The sequence below is a fragment of the Pan troglodytes genome, chromosome 1, assembly GCF_028858775.2.
Source record: "Pan troglodytes isolate AG18354 chromosome 1, NHGRI_mPanTro3-v2.0_pri, whole genome shotgun sequence".
Lineage (NCBI taxonomy): Eukaryota > Metazoa > Chordata > Mammalia > Primates > Hominidae > Pan > Pan troglodytes.
The window spans coordinates 42,021,063-42,039,515 of record NC_072398.2 but is presented as its reverse complement, the minus strand read 5'-3'; the positions used below and the strand labels follow the sequence as shown (position 1 = coordinate 42,039,515).

Here is an 18,453-nt window from a genome sequence, read left to right as displayed (position 1 = left end):
CTGTGAGGCTTAAAAGCTTGAGTTTAGAATGAGCAAAGGTTTAGGTTTTTAATCCTCAATAATTAAATCAGATGGTCCACAAATAAAGCTTCACCTTGAATTTTCCAGGATCAGAACACTAAAGTACTAGTGCTAAATTTCAGCAGACTAAAGAGTCATTTTTGAAAGGAATTTGACAGAGTATCAGTGTCCAGCCGGTAAATGGACAACCTAGATAACAGATAAAATAGAATGAAATAAGATCCCCTGAATAAGTACTTGACACTTAATATGTAAACAAAGCCCTTACAATGAAGGGGTTTAATTCTGTAAAATATCAGTGTTCTATTCCTTTCCATTTGTTAAATTTACCCACTGTAGAAAATATATACTGAATTTTAAAGTGACAGAAACTTATGTTGGAACATATCAAACCATATGACAGAAACATATCAAAACATGCCTGGCACAGTATAAATTACTCAATAAATATTTGTTGCATGAATAAACTTCTAGATCTAAAGCTGTAGTAAGCAAATGTCAACTCTGTGTCCTGAAGTAGCAAAGAAAGGAAGGCAGGCTTTCTGAGTAATGATGCATAAAGCTCAATTTGATAATTGTTATCTAGTGGTATATTCTTAATTTACAGTTTTAAATTTAGTATTTTCTGGGAGAAGTAAAAAAGATACAAAACTAAAACCATCCAGATCAGATGAGAGTCAGGTGTGGAGAGATTTTCAATCCCATTAATTTGAACACATTATGATTGCCAAACATTAAGTATCATAAGCTCATCAGTGCTATTTTTAAGGCTCAGTAAAATAGAAAACTAAACACTTTTAAGTTATGCTGACCATAACAGCTTATATTGTCTAAAATAACTATGCACACAAAAGGTACTCAAGAAATGTCATCTGACGATTTCAAACAAACTTTGTGAATTGTTCCTTAAAAGTTCTTTTCTTTTATATTGTTCAAATGTTCCTTAATTTTATATGGCCACCTTCACCAAGTGAAACTGCTAAAAATAAATGTCAATTTTAAAACATTTGCTAGGAAGATATGCTGAAAAAGATCCAAGTGCTTTAAAGTATACCACTGAATTTCTAAGTGAGATACTTAATAAAAAATGAGACCAAAATAACAAAACTTCACAACATTAAGCCTCTTCACATTATGTGAGATAATACATAACAAATTATAATTTAGCATCCCTGATCAGAATAATTAAGAAAAGAGGTAGAAAACTTTTATCTGGAAGATCTTGTAGTGAAGCTAAGTTTTAGAGGGTGTGCCTTGCGGATTAGTCCACTAAACAAATGGCTACACATCTAGTACTAGGAAGAAGCAGAATTCTGAGAAAGCTGCATAAGGCAAGGATTTACAATTTTTTCTATTTTGGAAGTGAAACTAGCTCGTTCAACAGTATTACTCCAATTACTTTAAAACTTCAAAAATCCAAGTAAAAGATTGCAGATAAGCAAAGTGCTAATTTGCAGAAATGTGAAATTATTTAAAATAACTTTAGTGGAGGGATAAGGCTAGCACAAAAGCAAACACTCTTTAGGTGTGCAAAAAATCTTACAAAAACCAACCCAAAGCAGAGCATTATTACTTGAAAAAAAATTTTTGGAGGAAGTGCTCTTAACAAAAAGCTGAGAAAATTAAATCCCCCCGTTAAACTTTACACAAATGAAGAAAAAACTGAGGACTCGAATTTCAAGGAATTTCAATTAAAAAAGTACCCTGCTTAACTTTAAAATGTTATCCGATGTGACAAAGACCAATACATGAATTGCATTAAAACACGAGGCCAACGGTCTTTTAAAGCTTCAGGAAGCTGCTCAGGCACCTTTTCCCTCATACATTCTACGTTTTATATGCTAGAGATCTTAAACAGGGCACAATCAGTTCCTGTTTTGTGATAACATTCTCAAGGATGAGACTCATCCCTGTAAAAATTGCTTGTGATGTACTTATCAGTGGTTAAGCACACATTTATAATGTCTACCAAATTGCAATATAAAATCAGTTTGGACAATTCTGAGTATTTTCATTTGATGAATCAATTCATAATTTAGAAACTTAACTCATTCAGTTTTTAAAAAGACTCAGTTACTGGAGACACTGTGGTAAATGTCCAGTGGACTCACAGGAGGCCTTCCACATTACCCAAATTGTGATGCTTTCTTCTTCAAGTTAAAGCTGCTGGGTGCTAGTTTATAATACTCAATCTCAACCTTCAGGTCAGTGTCAGTAGGTGGCAAGGATCACCTATTCTGTCACTCCAGCAGAAAGAGGCATGTATGTACAGTTTACCACTGTAGACACACATCTGTAAACTTGCACACTAATTTTAATCTTAACAAGGAATTTCAGTGTCTTAGTGGTTTTAAGTTAAAAGGATGGTTCAAGCATTGTATCCTTTGTTCTTTAGGGTTACGATAGCTTATTGGAAAACCCAGAGCCTTCTGGATGTGTGAGGTAGTAGGCTTCAACCCTCATTCATACATAGGTCACACTTCTCCAAAGTTGGTATGGCCTGTCTCCTTGGCATGTTCCCTTGCTTCTGCTTGTCCAGTTAATCCTTTCTGACATACCATGCATCTCAGGGTGAAGCGGTTGACATCAGTAAACTGTCTCCTTCTTCTAGCTTCATCTGCTAATTCCAGTGCTTGTACAAGAACAATATCATCATTAGAGGAGAAAATGGTCAGAGGAGGTGTATCTGGATCAGGGAAGTTACGTTGAAGTGGATCATAGTGGATGCCATCATAAATAAGCAGAACCCTTTTGGTATATCCTGCATCTTCCCCAAAACGATCAATTCTTACTGTCTGTGTATCCACTACACATATTTCACATTGGTAAAACTTGGACAAAATCGATATCTCTATTGCTCCTCCCCAAGTGTCATCCCTTTTGATCCAGTCACAGTACTCTTGATTTGTTTTTCCCAGTATTGCCTCACTATAGAAGTCTGGATCGCTTGCTACAATTTGTGCTATGAGGCGTCTCATCTCAGGGGCACAAGCTGGATTCAAGACTCCTCCTTCGACGACATAGTACACACTGGTAAAGAGGCAAGAGTTGTCTGCTGGGACCACGGTTCTGGTAAGGACAGGCAAAGTTTCCCTGACGTAACTAGAAGCACCACGTTTAGTAAATGCAGGTGAACTTCTGGGCCTGGTTTGGTCTTCTTCAATGATCAGCATGTCACCTGTTAAAAATAAAACAAATCCAGATCTGCAAAGAAATTACAGAAGAAACCGAGTGTTCTCTAGCCAAGTCTGTAAATTACAAACTGAAGGAGTTAAAGCATAAAGTGGGGTTACTAAGGAGAATACAGTTTTGCAAGTAAGTTACCAGTAACAATCTTTGTTCACTGAATTTTCATAAAGATGAAAAAAGAACAAAAAACACTTGAGGTTGCATCCCAATTTAGTGAAGGGGTCTGGAGTAAACAACTTCAAGCTTACCTAAAAAGATACATTTCAAAAACAAAATTTCCTTTCCTTATACAGTATTTTACAGAAGGTGCTCACTGCAGAGTAGGCCGCTAGGGGGTTCTCCTTCTCCGGAAACTTATCTACTCTATTGAGTGTTTACAACATCCTTGATACAGCAACTGAAAGCTTTTAATTATAAACACTGATGTTCAAGTTTTGATATGGCACAGAAATAACTGCTGCTGGTTAGAAATTGAAAGAGCTTTCAGTGGGTGTTTTAAAAGCTAACTCGAAAATGAGTATGCCTGTCAAACGAAGTATCTACGAAGGGGACTGCAAAAATGAATCAAGAAAAAAAAAATCCTGCACCCTTGAGATCTCATCGGTGATATAGGGAAAAAGAGACATAAGGACAGAGAAAATAGGCCCTACTTCTTTATATTTTTGTGGACGCCGAGGGAAAACAAAATGGGATAGTTTCAAAGCCGACCAGAAAGCGGAATGGGGAAGGGGGTCTTCAAGGCTTTGGGTTCCCTTTCAACCCTGTGTCAAGACAAGGAGTTGCTAGACACTTGCCCTGGCCCCCGTCAGAGCTCTCTGTTCTTTGATCTATCCTCGCCCCTGGCCTCAAAGCCCCCCCGCCGACCCACAGCCACCTTGCCTTGACTGGTGTTCTGTTCTCTCTCACGCCCCTCTCCATCCTCCCGGGACTTTCCCTGGCCCCAGCCCTGATTCCTTACCAGATTGGATGGGCAAGTCTTCCAGAATGGTATCCCCATTGCTGAGATCCAGGCACTCGGGAGGGTATCCGACGAGGATTCGCTGACCGCCGGGGGCGATCCCGGTGATGGCGGCAATTTGGCCCTGGAGTTCCCGCACCCGGGTCCGGCTGGACAGCCCCTGCAAAACATGGGTGCCGTCCTTGGCCTTGCAGCGGAGCCGCCACATCGTGTCGGTCCGGCTGCCCATAGGCCAGGCACCCGCGGGGCCAGCTTTGGTCCCGGCAGCCTGTTGGGAGACGCCGCCGGGTAAACCAGGCGCCGGGTGGACTCCAAAATGGCGACCTTTAGCGTGGCCAAACATCGCGAGAAGTTGCGAGTGGTTGCAGTTCTCGCGACGCTTCGGTGCGGCTTCTGCCTTAGTACCTTAGCAAGCGCGAACTCTTTTAAAGTGACAGCTGATTTTTCCCCCACCCTCAGAACGAAGATGTAAACCTCCGTATTCCTAAAGGACAACGGGTCTTGCTACCTATAGAGCGAGTGAGGTGCCCTCCGCGTGGGTAGCATATATGCTCAAGAAAAGAGGGCGGGGGAAGGAGTTCCTGAATGAAGGTCTGGAGATTGGAATGTGACCTTGCACTTAGTGAGGTCGGAAATTATTAAATTGGGGCTTCCACACTACACCCAGACTACACCAGGAGAAACAGAATCATAGTTCACAACGCAAACGAATGCCAGGAATGGTCAGTGAGTCAAAGGACCAGTCAAAAACAATCACACTTGTGACTAGACTCGTGGCTGCATTAAACATTGACTCATTGGGGTTCCAGGGGCCGAAAGACTGGCCTTTCTGCCTCCCTGGGACTGTGCTTGAAAACGTCTATTTGCCACATCAGAAAGCACAGTATGAGGTCAGCATCTGGGCCCAGGGCGGCTGCCTCATTCAGGTGGTGGCAGTGTAAGGAGGAGTCATGTAACGCGTGTCATCAGATTCCAGTTCAGTTCCTGGGCATACAAATATGAAGACTTCATTCCTGCCTTCATTGTAACAAGTATTCACTGCAGTTGGGAGACAGGGTGGGGTGTGAGACACACAGCCACTGAATTTCAAAGCAACGTGATAATGCTAGATTATCTGTACCTTTTCAAACGTGTATGCCTAGAACCCAGGACTGTGCCTCGCAAATAAAAAGTGTTCAACAAATACTGGCTGAATGAATAAAGACAGAGTTGTATAGACATAGAGAGGGCAACTAGAGCACTCTGGGAGTTGTAAAAAGCCTTAAAGAGGAGATAACTGTTTGAACTTTTGGAAGAATTAGTTTAATTCCCAGGCGAAGGAGGAATAAAGACATCCCTGAATTTATATCTCTCTTTTCCAAGAAATCCATACTCATTGTTCTTTATCCAGCCGGGATCCAGACAGCAAGTCCCACTTGCCAAGAGTGGGTTTATCAAGCATCAAACGGGCCCGCTGGGGCAACTATGAAAAGTGTAGTTCACTTGGTGCAAACTCACCTCCACTGTAAAAGACTTTGCTTCTGAATAAATTATATGTAATGTTTCCATCTTTTCACATCTTTCATGACTCAATTTTTTTTTGCTGGTGCAATTTTCCTCCTTGGTTCTTCAAGACGACTACAACGGGTGATACAGTCTGGGTTAGGGGGTAGGTAGGAGGGAAGGTAGGAGTGGTTAGAAGTCCACCGGGGTGGCCGGGCGCAGTGGCTCACACCTGTTAATCCCAGCACTTTGGGAGGCCGAGGCGGGTGAATCACCCGAGGTCAGAAGTTCGAGACCAGCCTCATCAATATGGAGAAACCCCGTCTCTACTAAAAATACAAAATTAGCTGGGCGTGGTGGCGCATGCCTGTAATTCTAGATACTGGGAGGCAGGAGAACCGCTTGAACACGGGAGGCAAAAGTTGCGGTGCCAAGGTCGTGCCATTGCACTCCAGCCTGGGCAACAAGAGCAAAACTCCATCTCAAAAAACAAAAACAAAACCAAACCAAAACAAAAAAAAAAACTCCAGTGGGGTGTATGGGTGGGTCCAGGGAAGCTTCTGGTTCAACGATGAGAGTGATTGATTTTCTTAGGTTACAGCGTCTGACCTGTGGAGCCGGGTATGTATACACCCTAAGGCATAATTAGCTCAAGTGTTGTGGTAGTTTATTCTAGCAAAAACATCTTTAAAGCTTACGTTCCCATTTATGGATCTAATGAGGTTCTGCTGGGATTCAGGAATGAGAGCGTTAATCTTTGCAGCATTTTCTCGTCACCCGGCACACCCCCTCTCAAGACGCCTACCGAATAGTCTACTCTCGCGAGAGTCAGAAAAAAGTCAAGCTTTTTATTAACACCGCCCCCAGCCCTATTAGTTACCAAGCAACAGTGCCACCAGGCTCTTCGGCGCTGGGAAACTCGGGAGCTTGTGATCTCTCTGGTTCCGACTTCCAGCCGCCTTCCCGAGCCAGTTAGGCGATTGCGACCCTGCCCCGCCCCCTGGGTCCTGCAGGCGCCCGATTGGTGGATGATTCTCTCCAGGTGAGGACCTACGCGCGAGGGGGCGGGGCCAGACGGGCTCACATGATTTGCCGGCGACTGTAGCGCCGGCCCCGGCCACAAGCTGTCGGCTCGATTCGGTCGCGTTACAGGGGAGGCGCCGGGGCCAAGGCAGGGAGGGATCTTAGGAGAGATCGTAGGGTGAGCCACAGCTGCGCAGCCCCGGGTAGGGTCTAGCGGGGCGGGATGTGGGGGCTGCGTGCCCCCGGATGAAGTGCGGGGCGAGGTGCTGGTCCCCAGGCATGGCAGGCAGCGCGGACGTTCTGGGACCGGGAGCCACAGCCTGTGTTTGGGTTGGAGGATTTGTGTGGACAGTAAAGGAATCGTGTAAGGCTCTTGAAGGCGCAGGATCTTCCGTCCTCACCAGCCCCCTGTTGTCTGAATTGGGGGCATGAGCTCAGGACTTTCCCACTCCAGTTTGAATCAGGGCTTACCCCTCTTCCTGAGGTGACCTTGGGGAAGTCATTTACCACCTCAGCGCTCCGGCGTTCTTTAGACTGAGTCCCGGGGGTAACTAGGGAGAGGGCGCGGAGCAGGGCTTGAGAATGCACTAGAGGAGAAATGACGACGTGCTAGGGCTGTCTTGGGGTCCAGTTACTGCTTTTCCTTCAGGGAATATGTTCGAGATTTTCCCACGTCCCTCACTTTTTTTCTTTTCTTTCTTTCTTTCTTTTTCATTTTTCCTTTTTTTTTTTTTTTTGACAGTCTCGCTCTGTCGCTAGGCTGGAGTGCAGTGGCGCGATCTTGGCTCACTGCAACCTCCGCCTCCCGGGTTCAAGCGATTCTCCTGCCTCAGCCTCCCGAGTAGCTGGGACTACAGGCGCGCACCACCACGCCCGGCTAATTTTTGTATTTTTAGTAGAGACGGGGTTTCACCATGTTGGCCAGGATGGTCTCTATCTTTTGACCTCTTGATCCGCCCGCCTCAGCCTCCCCAAGTGTTGGAATTCCAGGAGTGAGCCACCGTGCCCGGCCTCACTGTTTGCAAAACTGAGTCCTACCGTTAGATTGGAGTTAATTTCCTGGTAATGAACTTCGTCTATACATAACCCACCCCACCCCAACTGCTGCCACTACTCTGCCCAGATTCTTAAAACTAGAATCTGAGGTCATGAAACCTTGAGCAGGACACTTAATTCGATGAATCTCAAATTTTCAATCTGTAAAATGAGAAGAAATAATGGTGGCAAAATCTGCCTAATTACAAGATTATTGTTAGGACTGAAGAAGATAACGTCTGTAAATATAGACTCGTAAGTCAGAAGATAAATGTAAGGTTCTAGTGCAACTCTTTTTATAGGTGAGGAAACAGAGGGCTAGAGAAGTAGCTGCTAACTGGGAGAAACAGGACTGAACTTGCCTCTTGGCCCAGGGTGTTTTTAGTTATACCACACGGATCCAATGCACTGACTTTTTTTTAAGTTATGTCTTCTTTCTTCCCCTTCCCTTTTTTACATTCTACTTCTCTGTTTCAGACATCTGAAGAGCTGCCATGTCTGGGGCATCTTCCTCAGAACAGAACAACAACAGCTATGAAACCAAAACCCCAAATCTTCGAATGTCAGAGAAGAAATGTTGTGAGTTCTGGCAGAGAGGAGGGACTGCTCTCTCTCAGCATTTTATCTTGGGAATATAGTTATAATCCTGGACTCTGCTGCTTGGTGGGAGTGATAAATAATTATTTGACATGGAAATTTAATGCAAAGTCTCCAGGGTGGAATGTCCTGTCTAAAACAAGTAGACTTAGTGAAATGTCTGTTCTTGGGGCTTGACTACTGGTGTAGTCCAGCAGTTTCTTACTGCTTTCTTAAACTGAATCTCTGTCTCCTGGGATGTTTGCACACTGGCTTGCTGATGGAAGTTAGAACTAACATTATTGTACACACAATGAGTAAGGCACAGTTGCAGGTGCAGGAATTACTTGGAGCTGGTAATGTTACCAGCTTTATCTGTTGGGCTGAGTTTTGGGAGAGTGCTGCTCATTGTAGAAATTGCAGATGGGAGCCAGTGCTGCTTGGTTTCCTTCCTACAGGCCTGAGGGGAATGAGCCCTGACACTTGGCTTCTCACAGTGTCTTGGGCATCTTACTTTCTCACAGGTTTAGCCTTTGTACTTTGTAAACTATTTTCCCTATAGGTTCATTTTTTTGAGGACAGCTTTCACATGAGCATTTTCATTTCTATGCCTGTCTTTTAGATAGAAACAGCAGGAGGGTTTGCGAGGAGATGAAGCATCATTTCCTGTCCCCATGCATCTGTATTTCTAAGCATCATAGGCTGCATAGCTTCCCAAAAGATCTGGGACTCTGTTCCCCACATATTTTGGGGAACTTCAAGGAATGCTAACTCTTGCCTCTGCTTCTGGATGGCACCATTCCTGCAGAATCCTGTCAGTCAGTTCTTCTCACTTCAGTGGTTATATATATATATATATATATATATATATATATATATAACCAGTTAGTCAAGGAATATATATATCTCAGCAGGTGGAAACAGCCGACCAGCATGAGACCGGGAATTATCTCATGTTCAAAGCTTTTCCCAGAGCCTCGACCTTGATGTCATGCCCTTGTCAGTTTCATGATTGACAATGATAATCTCTCTTCACCTAGCACCCATGGAGCCTGCTGGACAGAAGCAGCTGGCTGGATGTGATACTGGGGTTGGCAGAGTTAGGGTCTACAATTAGGGTCTCTTTTCTCTGCCAGGGCAAGAAGCCAGGTGCTAAGGGCAGAATACCCCATGAAAGATAACTAGTATAGCATGATGTTTGAGTATAGCCTCTGGAGTCAGACTGCCTGAGTTTGAATCCCGGGTTTATGATTTCTTAGCTCTTGAACAAGTTGCTAGTTCTCTCCGTGCCTCAGTTTACTCCTTTTAAAAGTGGGAGTACTAACAGTGTCTCCCCCAAGAGTGATGTGAGGATTAAATGACTAAATGTAGGAAGGCGCTTAGAAGAGTGTTGGGCATATATCTAATGTGTGTTATTTTTCACAGGTGACTCAATCTGCCTGTTGTATTTATTCCTGAAATGTTTATATTGAATCATACTCAAATGCTGTATTGGAAGCTCACTATTTAAAAGAGGGCTGTGAATAATTATTTTTTCAGTAAAAAATGTTTTCTTCTCTTATTTGACAATATTGTAACCCAGATTTGGGGATCTAGGATGCACCTCTTACAGGGAGGTACACTCATGTTACTAGGGTGCTTGATCCAAAAGAGAGCTGGGGCTGGGGGGCAGGATTGATAATTGTGGGAGTCTCTGACTACACGATGCCCTGTGTCAGTCCTTCTAGCTTTGCTTTTTTCTCCATGGTAGGAATCTCTTCTACCTGCTTTCCTAACTCTTCTGTAGTTCCTTTGCCTTGAGGGCTTTCAAGTCAGGGAAGCAGTAATCCCTGGTTTCTTTCCTGTCTTCTAGACTCTAATTCCTGCTCTGGGCTCTAATCTCTTTTTTTCCGTACTCTAGTTTCTCTAAATGCCTTTTTCTTCTCTAAGAAGAAGAAGGTGTCCTAAAGCCACTGTGATTTATTTACCCTATTCTCTAATCACGTCACAGTCGGGCTGTGAGACTGTTGCAGACATAGTCAAAGGAGAAAATAAAGTTATGAGTATATGTGTTAACTTACTTCCTTTTCCTCTGCTATAGAGCTGTACTTTGGAGCTGGTTCACCTGGCAGCTTAGTGTTCACATCAGCGGCTGCTTTATTAATAGCTTAACCGTTGTTCCCTTGCTGCTCATTACACCTGTGTTGGCTAACTTTGACTCCGGGAAGTGACTGGGCTTGAGGATTTCAGGGCTGAAGAATGACTTTAGGGAGCCAAAACCTCCGAAGGAGCATTACTGGGACTTCAACTGCTCCAGGGATGGGGCGAAGAGGGGCTACTGGCCGAGGTGTCTTTACGGTGCTCAGAGGACTGGTTTCAGGGCTTATGAAAGCAGAAATGGAGGGCCGGGCGTGGTGGCTCACGCCTGTAATCCCAGCACTTTGGGAGGCCGAGGAGGGCGGATCATGAGGTCAGGAGATCAAGACCATCCTGGCTAACACGGTGAAACCCCGTCTCTACTAAAAATACAAAAAAAAAAAAAAAAAAAAAATTTAGCCGGGCGTGGTGGCGGGCACCTGTAGTCCCAGCTACTCGGGAAGCTGAGGCAGGAGAATGGCGTGAACCCGGGAGGCGGAGCTTGCGTGAGCCGAAATCGCGCCACTGCACTCCAGCCTGGGTGACAAAGTGAGACTCCATCTCAGGGAAGAGAAAAAAAAAAGCAGAAATGGAGAAATCTACATGCTTTTTTTTTCTTTTTCTTTTCTTTTTCTTTTTTTTTTTTTTTTTTTTTTTGAGTAGTTCTGGAACAGACAAATTCTTCCATGTACCTTTCCCTAAATACAAAAGCAATGTATGTTCATAAAAAATTCAAACTACAGAAAGGATTTAGAAAGCGAAAAGTAAAAAACTCCTGTTTCTTCTAAGTTTGATTCTTCTAGACATCTTATTCTGGTATATCCTATTAATAAAGGTAGGTTCATATTGTTCATATTCTGTTCAGCTGCCATTTCCTTTTTTATTTTTTTAAACAAGTTACTGTCTTGTGGACATCCTTTTAATGTTGATAAATGCAGATTTACCTCATTCTGCATTGTATGGATATGCCAGCTTTCCACGGATAGGCATTTAAATTGTTTCCAGTTTTTCATCATCACAAAGAGTGCTGCAGTGACCATTCTTACATGTACACCTTTGCACATTTGTGACAGCAACTTTTCCTACAGAAATAATAGAAAAGATAGACACATTGGAAATGTTCATCAGTATTACTAGTTTGCTCTCCTGAGAAGTTCTATATTGTAAGCTGTTTTCAATATTTTAAGATATTTGATGGAAATTGGGCAGCATCAACTATAGCCATAGTGGTTAACTGAAACATCAGCTTTCTTAGTGTTTGACCGTAGTTATATGAACTTGGTTATTTCATGCGTGTCAACGGGCAGGAGATAATCAGCAGTTCTGACTTCTGATGAATAAAGATAAAATGTCACTAATGAAACATGCTTTATGGGCAGCATATTTCTAAATATTAGGCCTCTTTAGAGCCAATAAAAGAAGACGACCTGGGTCTTGAAAAGGCTGGGAACCATTGCTCTCCTAGACCATCCTTCAGGATTAGAATGGAGAGCAAGTTGTGTTTACCGTGAGGGTACCTTTGTCAAGTGCTGACATGAGGCACAGGAGCTGGCAGCTGGGACTGAATGGGCAGTCATGAGATCAGGAGACTGGTCAGAACCCTGACCTTGACTGTCTATTGTGGGACCATGGGCAAAGCTCTTAATTTCTCCAGGCTTGAGTTTTTCTATTTACATGAGGGAAGTTATCAAGTCCTCATTTTTTTTGTAAATCTTTTTTTTAAATACATTTATTTATTTATTTTGAGACTGGGTTATGAGACTGGCTAATTTTTATATTTTTAGTAGAGATAGTGTTTCACCATGTTGCCAAGGCTGGTCTCAAACTCCTGGGTTCAGGTGATCCACCCACCTTGGCCTCCCAAAGTGAGGATTACAGGCATAAGCCACTGCGCCCAGCCTCAAGTCTTCATTTTATCTAAGCAAGTTTATGAAAGGAAAATGAGTTTAAGTTTGAGAAAAGGAGTTGAACCTGGCTTAAAGAAGGTGGAAGAGAATTTCAGGATTGAAACAGTTTTCCATTGTCTATCAAGAGATGGGTTACATTGTCTCTGAAATTAATCAGGTGGCAGTGGCAGGTGGTTTTGTTTTTTAACAGGCAGGACAGAATGTTCCTACTTTTGCCAGTGTGGTAATTTGAGATAGGAAGTGTGGTTTAGTTTTGTACTCCAGAAAATGAGAAGCCCTGGTTGTAGCAGGTGTGCTTAAGTGTATTCTGGACAGAGGCGAGAGGTGCGTTGCTGGAGGGCTCTTGGGAGGTCCCAGTGGATGCAGTTTTTTTTGTTGTTGTTCTTAGCATTCTCTGTCCACATGGGTAAACAAGAGCAGCTGGTTCCCTGGTTGCCTTCAGAGCAGCTCCCAAGTATCAGTTCATTTTAAACTTTAGGGAGGGTAATAGGACCTTCGGGGGAAGTGCCTAATGGGCTGGAAGGTGCAGACAAAGCAGGCCTAGAAGTGCAGGTAATGAGCCAAATCATGGGGGATTGAGAGCAGGCATTGAGCCGAGTTGGAGAAAGTGAAGACTCAGGGGATTTTACTACTTAAACCTGAGACAGCTGATCCCATGCAGAGGCTATCTGCTTGTTAGGGGCCAGTGATCAGGGATTAATGCCAGCTGAGGCTTCAGGGTACAGTTTGCTTGCCTTTAAGCTCCCTATTTGAACACAGATGAAAATCACTTATGTTGCTCCTTTACCTACCTTGGAGGGGCTCCTGCTGAGACTCGGGAATTTTCCATGTGTGCAGTGGGTAAAGGACTAAAAGCCAAGCCCTCTGACCCCAGGTCTGGGCCTCCATTTCTCCCTCCTCACCACTAGGGTCACTCTGAGTACTTCTTGCCAAACACCCTTAGGAAACTTTTCCTTCCGAGGGTGGTTCTCTACCTGGGCCCCTCCTCCCACTTCTCCATTGAGATCTTTCTACATTTATTTCTCAAAAAATGAAAGTCATATTTCCCATCCAAGTACCTCCATTTTACAGAACTGTTTCTTAATCTTACAAGGTCCCTTAGTACCAGGCAGAGGGGCAGCCGCAACTTGCAGGGCACCTTCTGGGAAGCAGTGGTGGGAAGTGGGAGGTGAAGGTATTTCTTCCTTTTTCCTCCATCCTGTGCAGGGCCTTCCCTCATTGGAGCCGGCAGAGCCTGAGCTATCCCAGATGACCTCAGTGTGGTTTTTGGCCCCGGGACAGTGGCCGGCAGCAGTTCAGGTCCTTCTCCCACCTCTCCTCTGCAGCAAGATGGGCCGGGAGGAGCCAGCCCCTGTGAGCAAAGTGATGAGGAACCTCTTTTTATGGAGAAAAGCTGCAAGGAAGCACAAGATCTGTGTTCTTGTGCCAGCTGTACCCTTGACTCATTATGTGTCCCTAGACAAGTCACCTGTCCCCTGAACATGTAGTTTGCCCTGCCTGTCCAGTGAGACTTATCTCTGCAAATGAGCATTCCTGAAGTAAGTTAATTTACTAAGGAAGGGTAGACTGAGGACTGTTAATGCTTCTCAATTGTCTTGCTTTTACGTGGGCCATGGTGGCAGATTGGCCCTGATGCCCTTTGTGGGCTGGCTCTACCCTGAAGCTTCCTGAGGTCTATTCAGAATGTGTATCAAGTAAGCTTTGCCAACTCAATCTCACTATGGTTTAGAAATTCTGGCTTAAAGAGGAGCTCATGACCTGAGTGAAAAGGCCAAAACAGCTTGAGGCAGGGCTTTTTGCAGTGGGCAAGCTAATTCTTGCCCATGGTTCTGAAGGGATGAGTGGGATCCTGGAGACAGAAACTCTGTTGGACCTATTATAGGAGCCAGCTCAGTTCTGCACTGGTAGAATCTCCAAGCATTAGACCTTCCTTCACGGCTCTGTCATTTTTATATTTCTAGGCATTCTTATGTTAAGGATGATGTCATTGTTACTTTTCTTTCTTTCTTTCTTTCTTTGAGACGAAGTCTTGCTCTGTCGCCCAGGCTGGAGTGCAGTGACGGGATCATGGCTCACTGCAACCTTGAACTCCTGAGCTCAAGCAATCCTCTTGAGTAGCTGGGACTATAGGTGCACACTCCCACATCTGGCTAAGTTAAATATATATATATACACACACACATACACACATATATCTTAAATATTATATATTTAAGATATATATTAAATATCTTAAATATTATATATTTAAGATATATATTAAATATCTTAAATATATATATTTTATATATATCTTTATATATATCTTTTTATATATATATATATTTTTTAAGAGACAAGGGTCTCTCTATGTTGCCCAGGCTTATCTTGAACTCCTGGCCTCAAGTGATCCTCCCACTTCAGTCTCCCAAATTGATGGGATTACAGGCATGAGCTGTCATGTCTGGCTGCAGCATGGTTATTTTCTTTCTTATCCTTGCTACTTTTTTCCTCTTTCCACCTTGGGTACTGCAGTGAAGACCTCAGACATGTGGGAAAGGCGTATCTTGGTTTGGGCATTTTCTGGAAGCCTGCATAACCTTTTAACTCTATTTCAGGAGGCCTGCCTGATATCGCCTTATTTGTCTTCCCAGACTTGCTGAACCTTTGCTCCACAGGTTTATGAAGATAAAATGAGATTATGACTATGAAGTTCGTAGCTCAGTGTATAAACCTTACTAGACCCCAGCGGGGCTGGGTGCCTCACGCCTGTAATCCCAGCACTTTGGGAGGCTGAGGTGGGTGGATCATGAGGTCAAGAAATTGAGACCATCCTGGCCAACATGGTGAAACCCCATCTCTACTGAAAATACAAAAATTAGCTGGGCATGGTGGCGGGCGCCTGTAGTCCCAGGTATTCGGAAGGCTGAGGCGGGAGAATCACTTGAACCTGGGAGGCGGAGGTTGCAATGAGCTGAGATCACGCCACTGTACTCCAGCCTGGCGACAGAGTGAGACTCCGTCTCAAAAAAACAAACACCAAAAAACCTTACTAGGACTCTAGTCATTTCGTTTTATTTTGTTTCATTTCCTTCTAGCATGGGCCTCCTACATGACCAACTCCCCGACTCTGATCGTTATGATTGGTTTGCCAGCCCGGGGTAAAACCTACGTGTCCAAGAAACTAACACGCTACCTCAACTGGATTGGAGTCCCCACCAAAGGTAAGTGTGGCTCATTCCCTAGGAAAGACAATTATTAGTTCCTGGGCCTCACAGGTCTCTGGGAGACTTATTCTTCCTGGCATCAATGCTATAGGGTGCTTTTGGCAGAAATAGCAGTTGCTTTCTGGTTTACTGGAGTTATTCTCTATTCCCAGACTTGTCTCCTCCTGGCGTGGGTGGATTGGCCTAGTTTTGAGGGAATGCCTTTGATAGGACTGTTAAGATTTAGATGAGCATAGGGCTGTACCTTTTCAGAAGCCTTACATGGACATCATCTTATATAACCCTAGCAGTGTCTCTGTGAAATAGACAGAGTGGCTGAGGAAATTGAAACCTCAGACAGCTTAAGACTTGTCCAAGGTCTAGAAAGTCAGGGCTTGAACCCAACTCTTTTGACTCTTAATCTGATATTGTTCCCAACCTACCATGCTGCCGCTTTTTTCATCCCCTTGGTCACTCCGACATTAGGCCAAGAAACAAATCCCATTTGGTGGGGCCATCATATTATTTTGCTGCTGAAGGATTTGGGTGTCTTCTACAGTGTTTAATCTTGGGGTGTATCGGCGTGAAGCAGTCAAGTCCTATAAGTCCTACGACTTCTTTCGGCATGACAATGAGGAGGCCATGAAGATCCGCAAGTGAGTCTTGTTTAAGGCCTGATCTCCAGGTCAGCTCTTTCTTGGCCGTCATGAGACTTGGTGTGACACGGCTTGGTTTCATCTCAGTAAATATCTTATGGGGAAGTTAAATGGAAGTTATCTGATGGGCAAGTGACCTTGGGCTAGGGTGGTCAGAAGAACAGGGCTCAGGGTGATTGATACCTGTGTGCTTATAGGAGAAGTCTAAAGAGGGCTAAGATCTGTGCATTGGGGCAGGGGCAGGAGGGGGTTATAGGATGGTGTGAAAACCCTCAGTGAGAAAGTTGAAAGATCTAGTTAGAGAAAGGTTTTGAACAGTGGGAAACTAAGTGGGCAGGGATGTGACTTCTGTAGCCACCCAAATGTTTGTGTCTCTGACTGTTTGAGCTTAGCTCTCCTTGCTGGTTTCATTTGCTCTTATGGCAGACAGTGTGCTCTGGTGGCGCTGGAAGATGTTAAGGCATATCTCACTGAGGAGAATGGTCAGATTGCGGTAAGCTTTATCTGCTGCTTCTTCTTTCTGGTCCCCACCCTTGCAGCAGCCTGGCTACCCAGCCCCACCTTGAGTCTGCCCTGGTGGGGTTCCGTTTCTCTGTTCCTGCTCATTTACCTTGTGTACTTTCTTCACAGGTGTTTGATGCCACCAATACAACCCGGGAGAGGAGGGACATGATTTTGAACTTTGCTGAACAGAATTCCTTCAAGGTAGGATCTGACTCCATGCTGGAGGAAAAGGGATGAGTAGAGGTGGGGAGTCAGGCTACGGGCATGGATCTCTCACTCTAGTGGGTGAGGATAGGATGGGATATCTGAATCTCTTCTCTCAGAGCATTCCCCCAGTCCTTGAGTGTTTTCATTCAGGTCCTTTCTCAGACTGTTAGCCTGTATGTTTGAGGCCCAGGGGCTGTGGTAAGAGCTATGAGGAGGACTTGAGGGCCACTTTCATGAAGAAAATCCTGGGAGATGTGGTGGCTGGGTGGGGTAGATGAGCATGTGCTCTTAATTAACAGCCTGGCATTTTTGACTTGCTTATCACTGCCTTCTCTCCATGGCCAGGTATTCTTTGTGGAATCCGTCTGTGATGATCCTGATGTCATTGCTGCCAATATTCTGGTTGGTGACACCCCTACATATCATCTCCTCTTCACCTTTTGTGCTGTGTGTGTTGTGGGGTGTGTGTGTGTGTGTGTGTGTGTGTTGTTGGGGAGGGGTGTTTTCGTAATGAAAGAGAGAAATAGACATGTTTAACATCACAAAGAGATCTTTTCTATCTGCCAGAGCCCCATCTGGTACTTCTACACTCTTCTCTTGGGAGAGGAAACTGAGGCTTTAAGGAATCAAGTAAGAATTAGCTGTTGAATTGAAACCGGGGTTTAGGTTGTAGGATTCTTGGCCCTGTGCTCTAGGTATTATCTGGATGTTGAGACCTAGATGTTGGAATAGATCAGCCGGGCACGGTGGCTCATGCTTGTAGGCTCAGCACTTTGGGAGGCCGAGGCAAGTGGATTGCTTGAACCCAGGAGGATCACCTTAGCCTGGGAGGTTGAGGCCACAGTGAGCCGTGATTGTGCCACTGCAGTCCAGTCTTGGTGACAGAGTGAGAACATGTCCAGGGAGGTTGAGGCTGCAGTGAGCCATGATTGTGCCACTGCAGTCCAGTCTTGGTAACAGAGTGAGAACATGTCTCAAAAAAAAAAAAAAAAAAAAGAATAGATCAGACTCTTCATTTCAGGACTTACCTACAGGAAGGTTATCTCCCCAGCAATTGTCCAAAGTTCTCGTCAGTGTTCTATACATTGAGCTCCTTATTCCCTGTGGGGTCACAATGTAAGCCAGTCCCCATTGGATGGGTTGTGCTCTGCTGGACCGAGTAGATATCTGAACATGGTCTTATGCAGGTGCTCTCCCAGCCGTAGGAACTTGGGATCATCTGAGGAAGAGGCATCTGGTCCCAAGTCAGGCACTGGGGTCATGCACCCTATTCTGAGTGGTAATAGGGAAACATTGGAGCCTGTTCTGTTTTCTCAGGAAAGTACATAAAGGGATTGGGGCCCAGGAGCAGCTTTGGCTGCGTGACTGCCTCTGTCCTTCAGCCAAGTGCAGGCACATGACTCCCCAGTTGTCTTAACTTTTTTGGTTGCCAGGGTCACAGGACGGGGCGGGGCGGGGTGGGGGGTACTCAATGAGTGGAGTGCCAATGTTCCAGTGAAAGGCGACATTTATGGACTTCTTTTTCTTTTTTTTAGCAGTGGCTATTTGTAGGAGGACTGTTACGAGCAGACCTCTGATGAGGCCTTTACTGGTTC

The 18,453-nt window shown here is 44.5% G+C and overlaps 2 protein-coding genes across 10 annotated transcripts in view; one reads left to right on the top strand and one right to left on the bottom strand.

Annotated features, from left to right (window-relative positions):
• Positions 1-2,007: 2,007 nt before the first annotated feature.
• YOD1 (YOD1 deubiquitinase) lies at positions 2,008-6,954 on the bottom strand. The gene is given in 4 exon segments (NM_001280313.1): positions 2,008-3,199; positions 4,169-4,328; positions 5,666-5,804; positions 6,531-6,954. Coding segments are annotated over 3 exon segments (915 nt in total). The 5' UTR covers positions 5,717-5,804; positions 6,531-6,954; the 3' UTR covers positions 2,008-2,495.
• The window catches only part of PFKFB2 (6-phosphofructo-2-kinase/fructose-2,6-biphosphatase 2), a 26,171-nt gene continuing 14,278 nt past the window's right edge, over positions 6,561-18,453 (top strand). For 3 of the 9 annotated variants that reach the window (XM_009441337.4, XM_016920435.4, XM_009441336.5), the window contains exons 1-7: positions 6,751-6,851; positions 8,186-8,287; positions 15,384-15,509; positions 16,051-16,147; positions 16,574-16,640; positions 16,778-16,852; positions 17,204-17,260. In XM_009441337.4, the coding sequence (XP_009439612.1) occupies positions 8,203-8,287; positions 15,384-15,509; positions 16,051-16,147; positions 16,574-16,640; positions 16,778-16,852; positions 17,204-17,260 (507 nt within the window). In that variant the 5' untranslated portion in view covers positions 6,751-6,851; positions 8,186-8,202. 9 annotated transcript variants of the gene reach the window in all.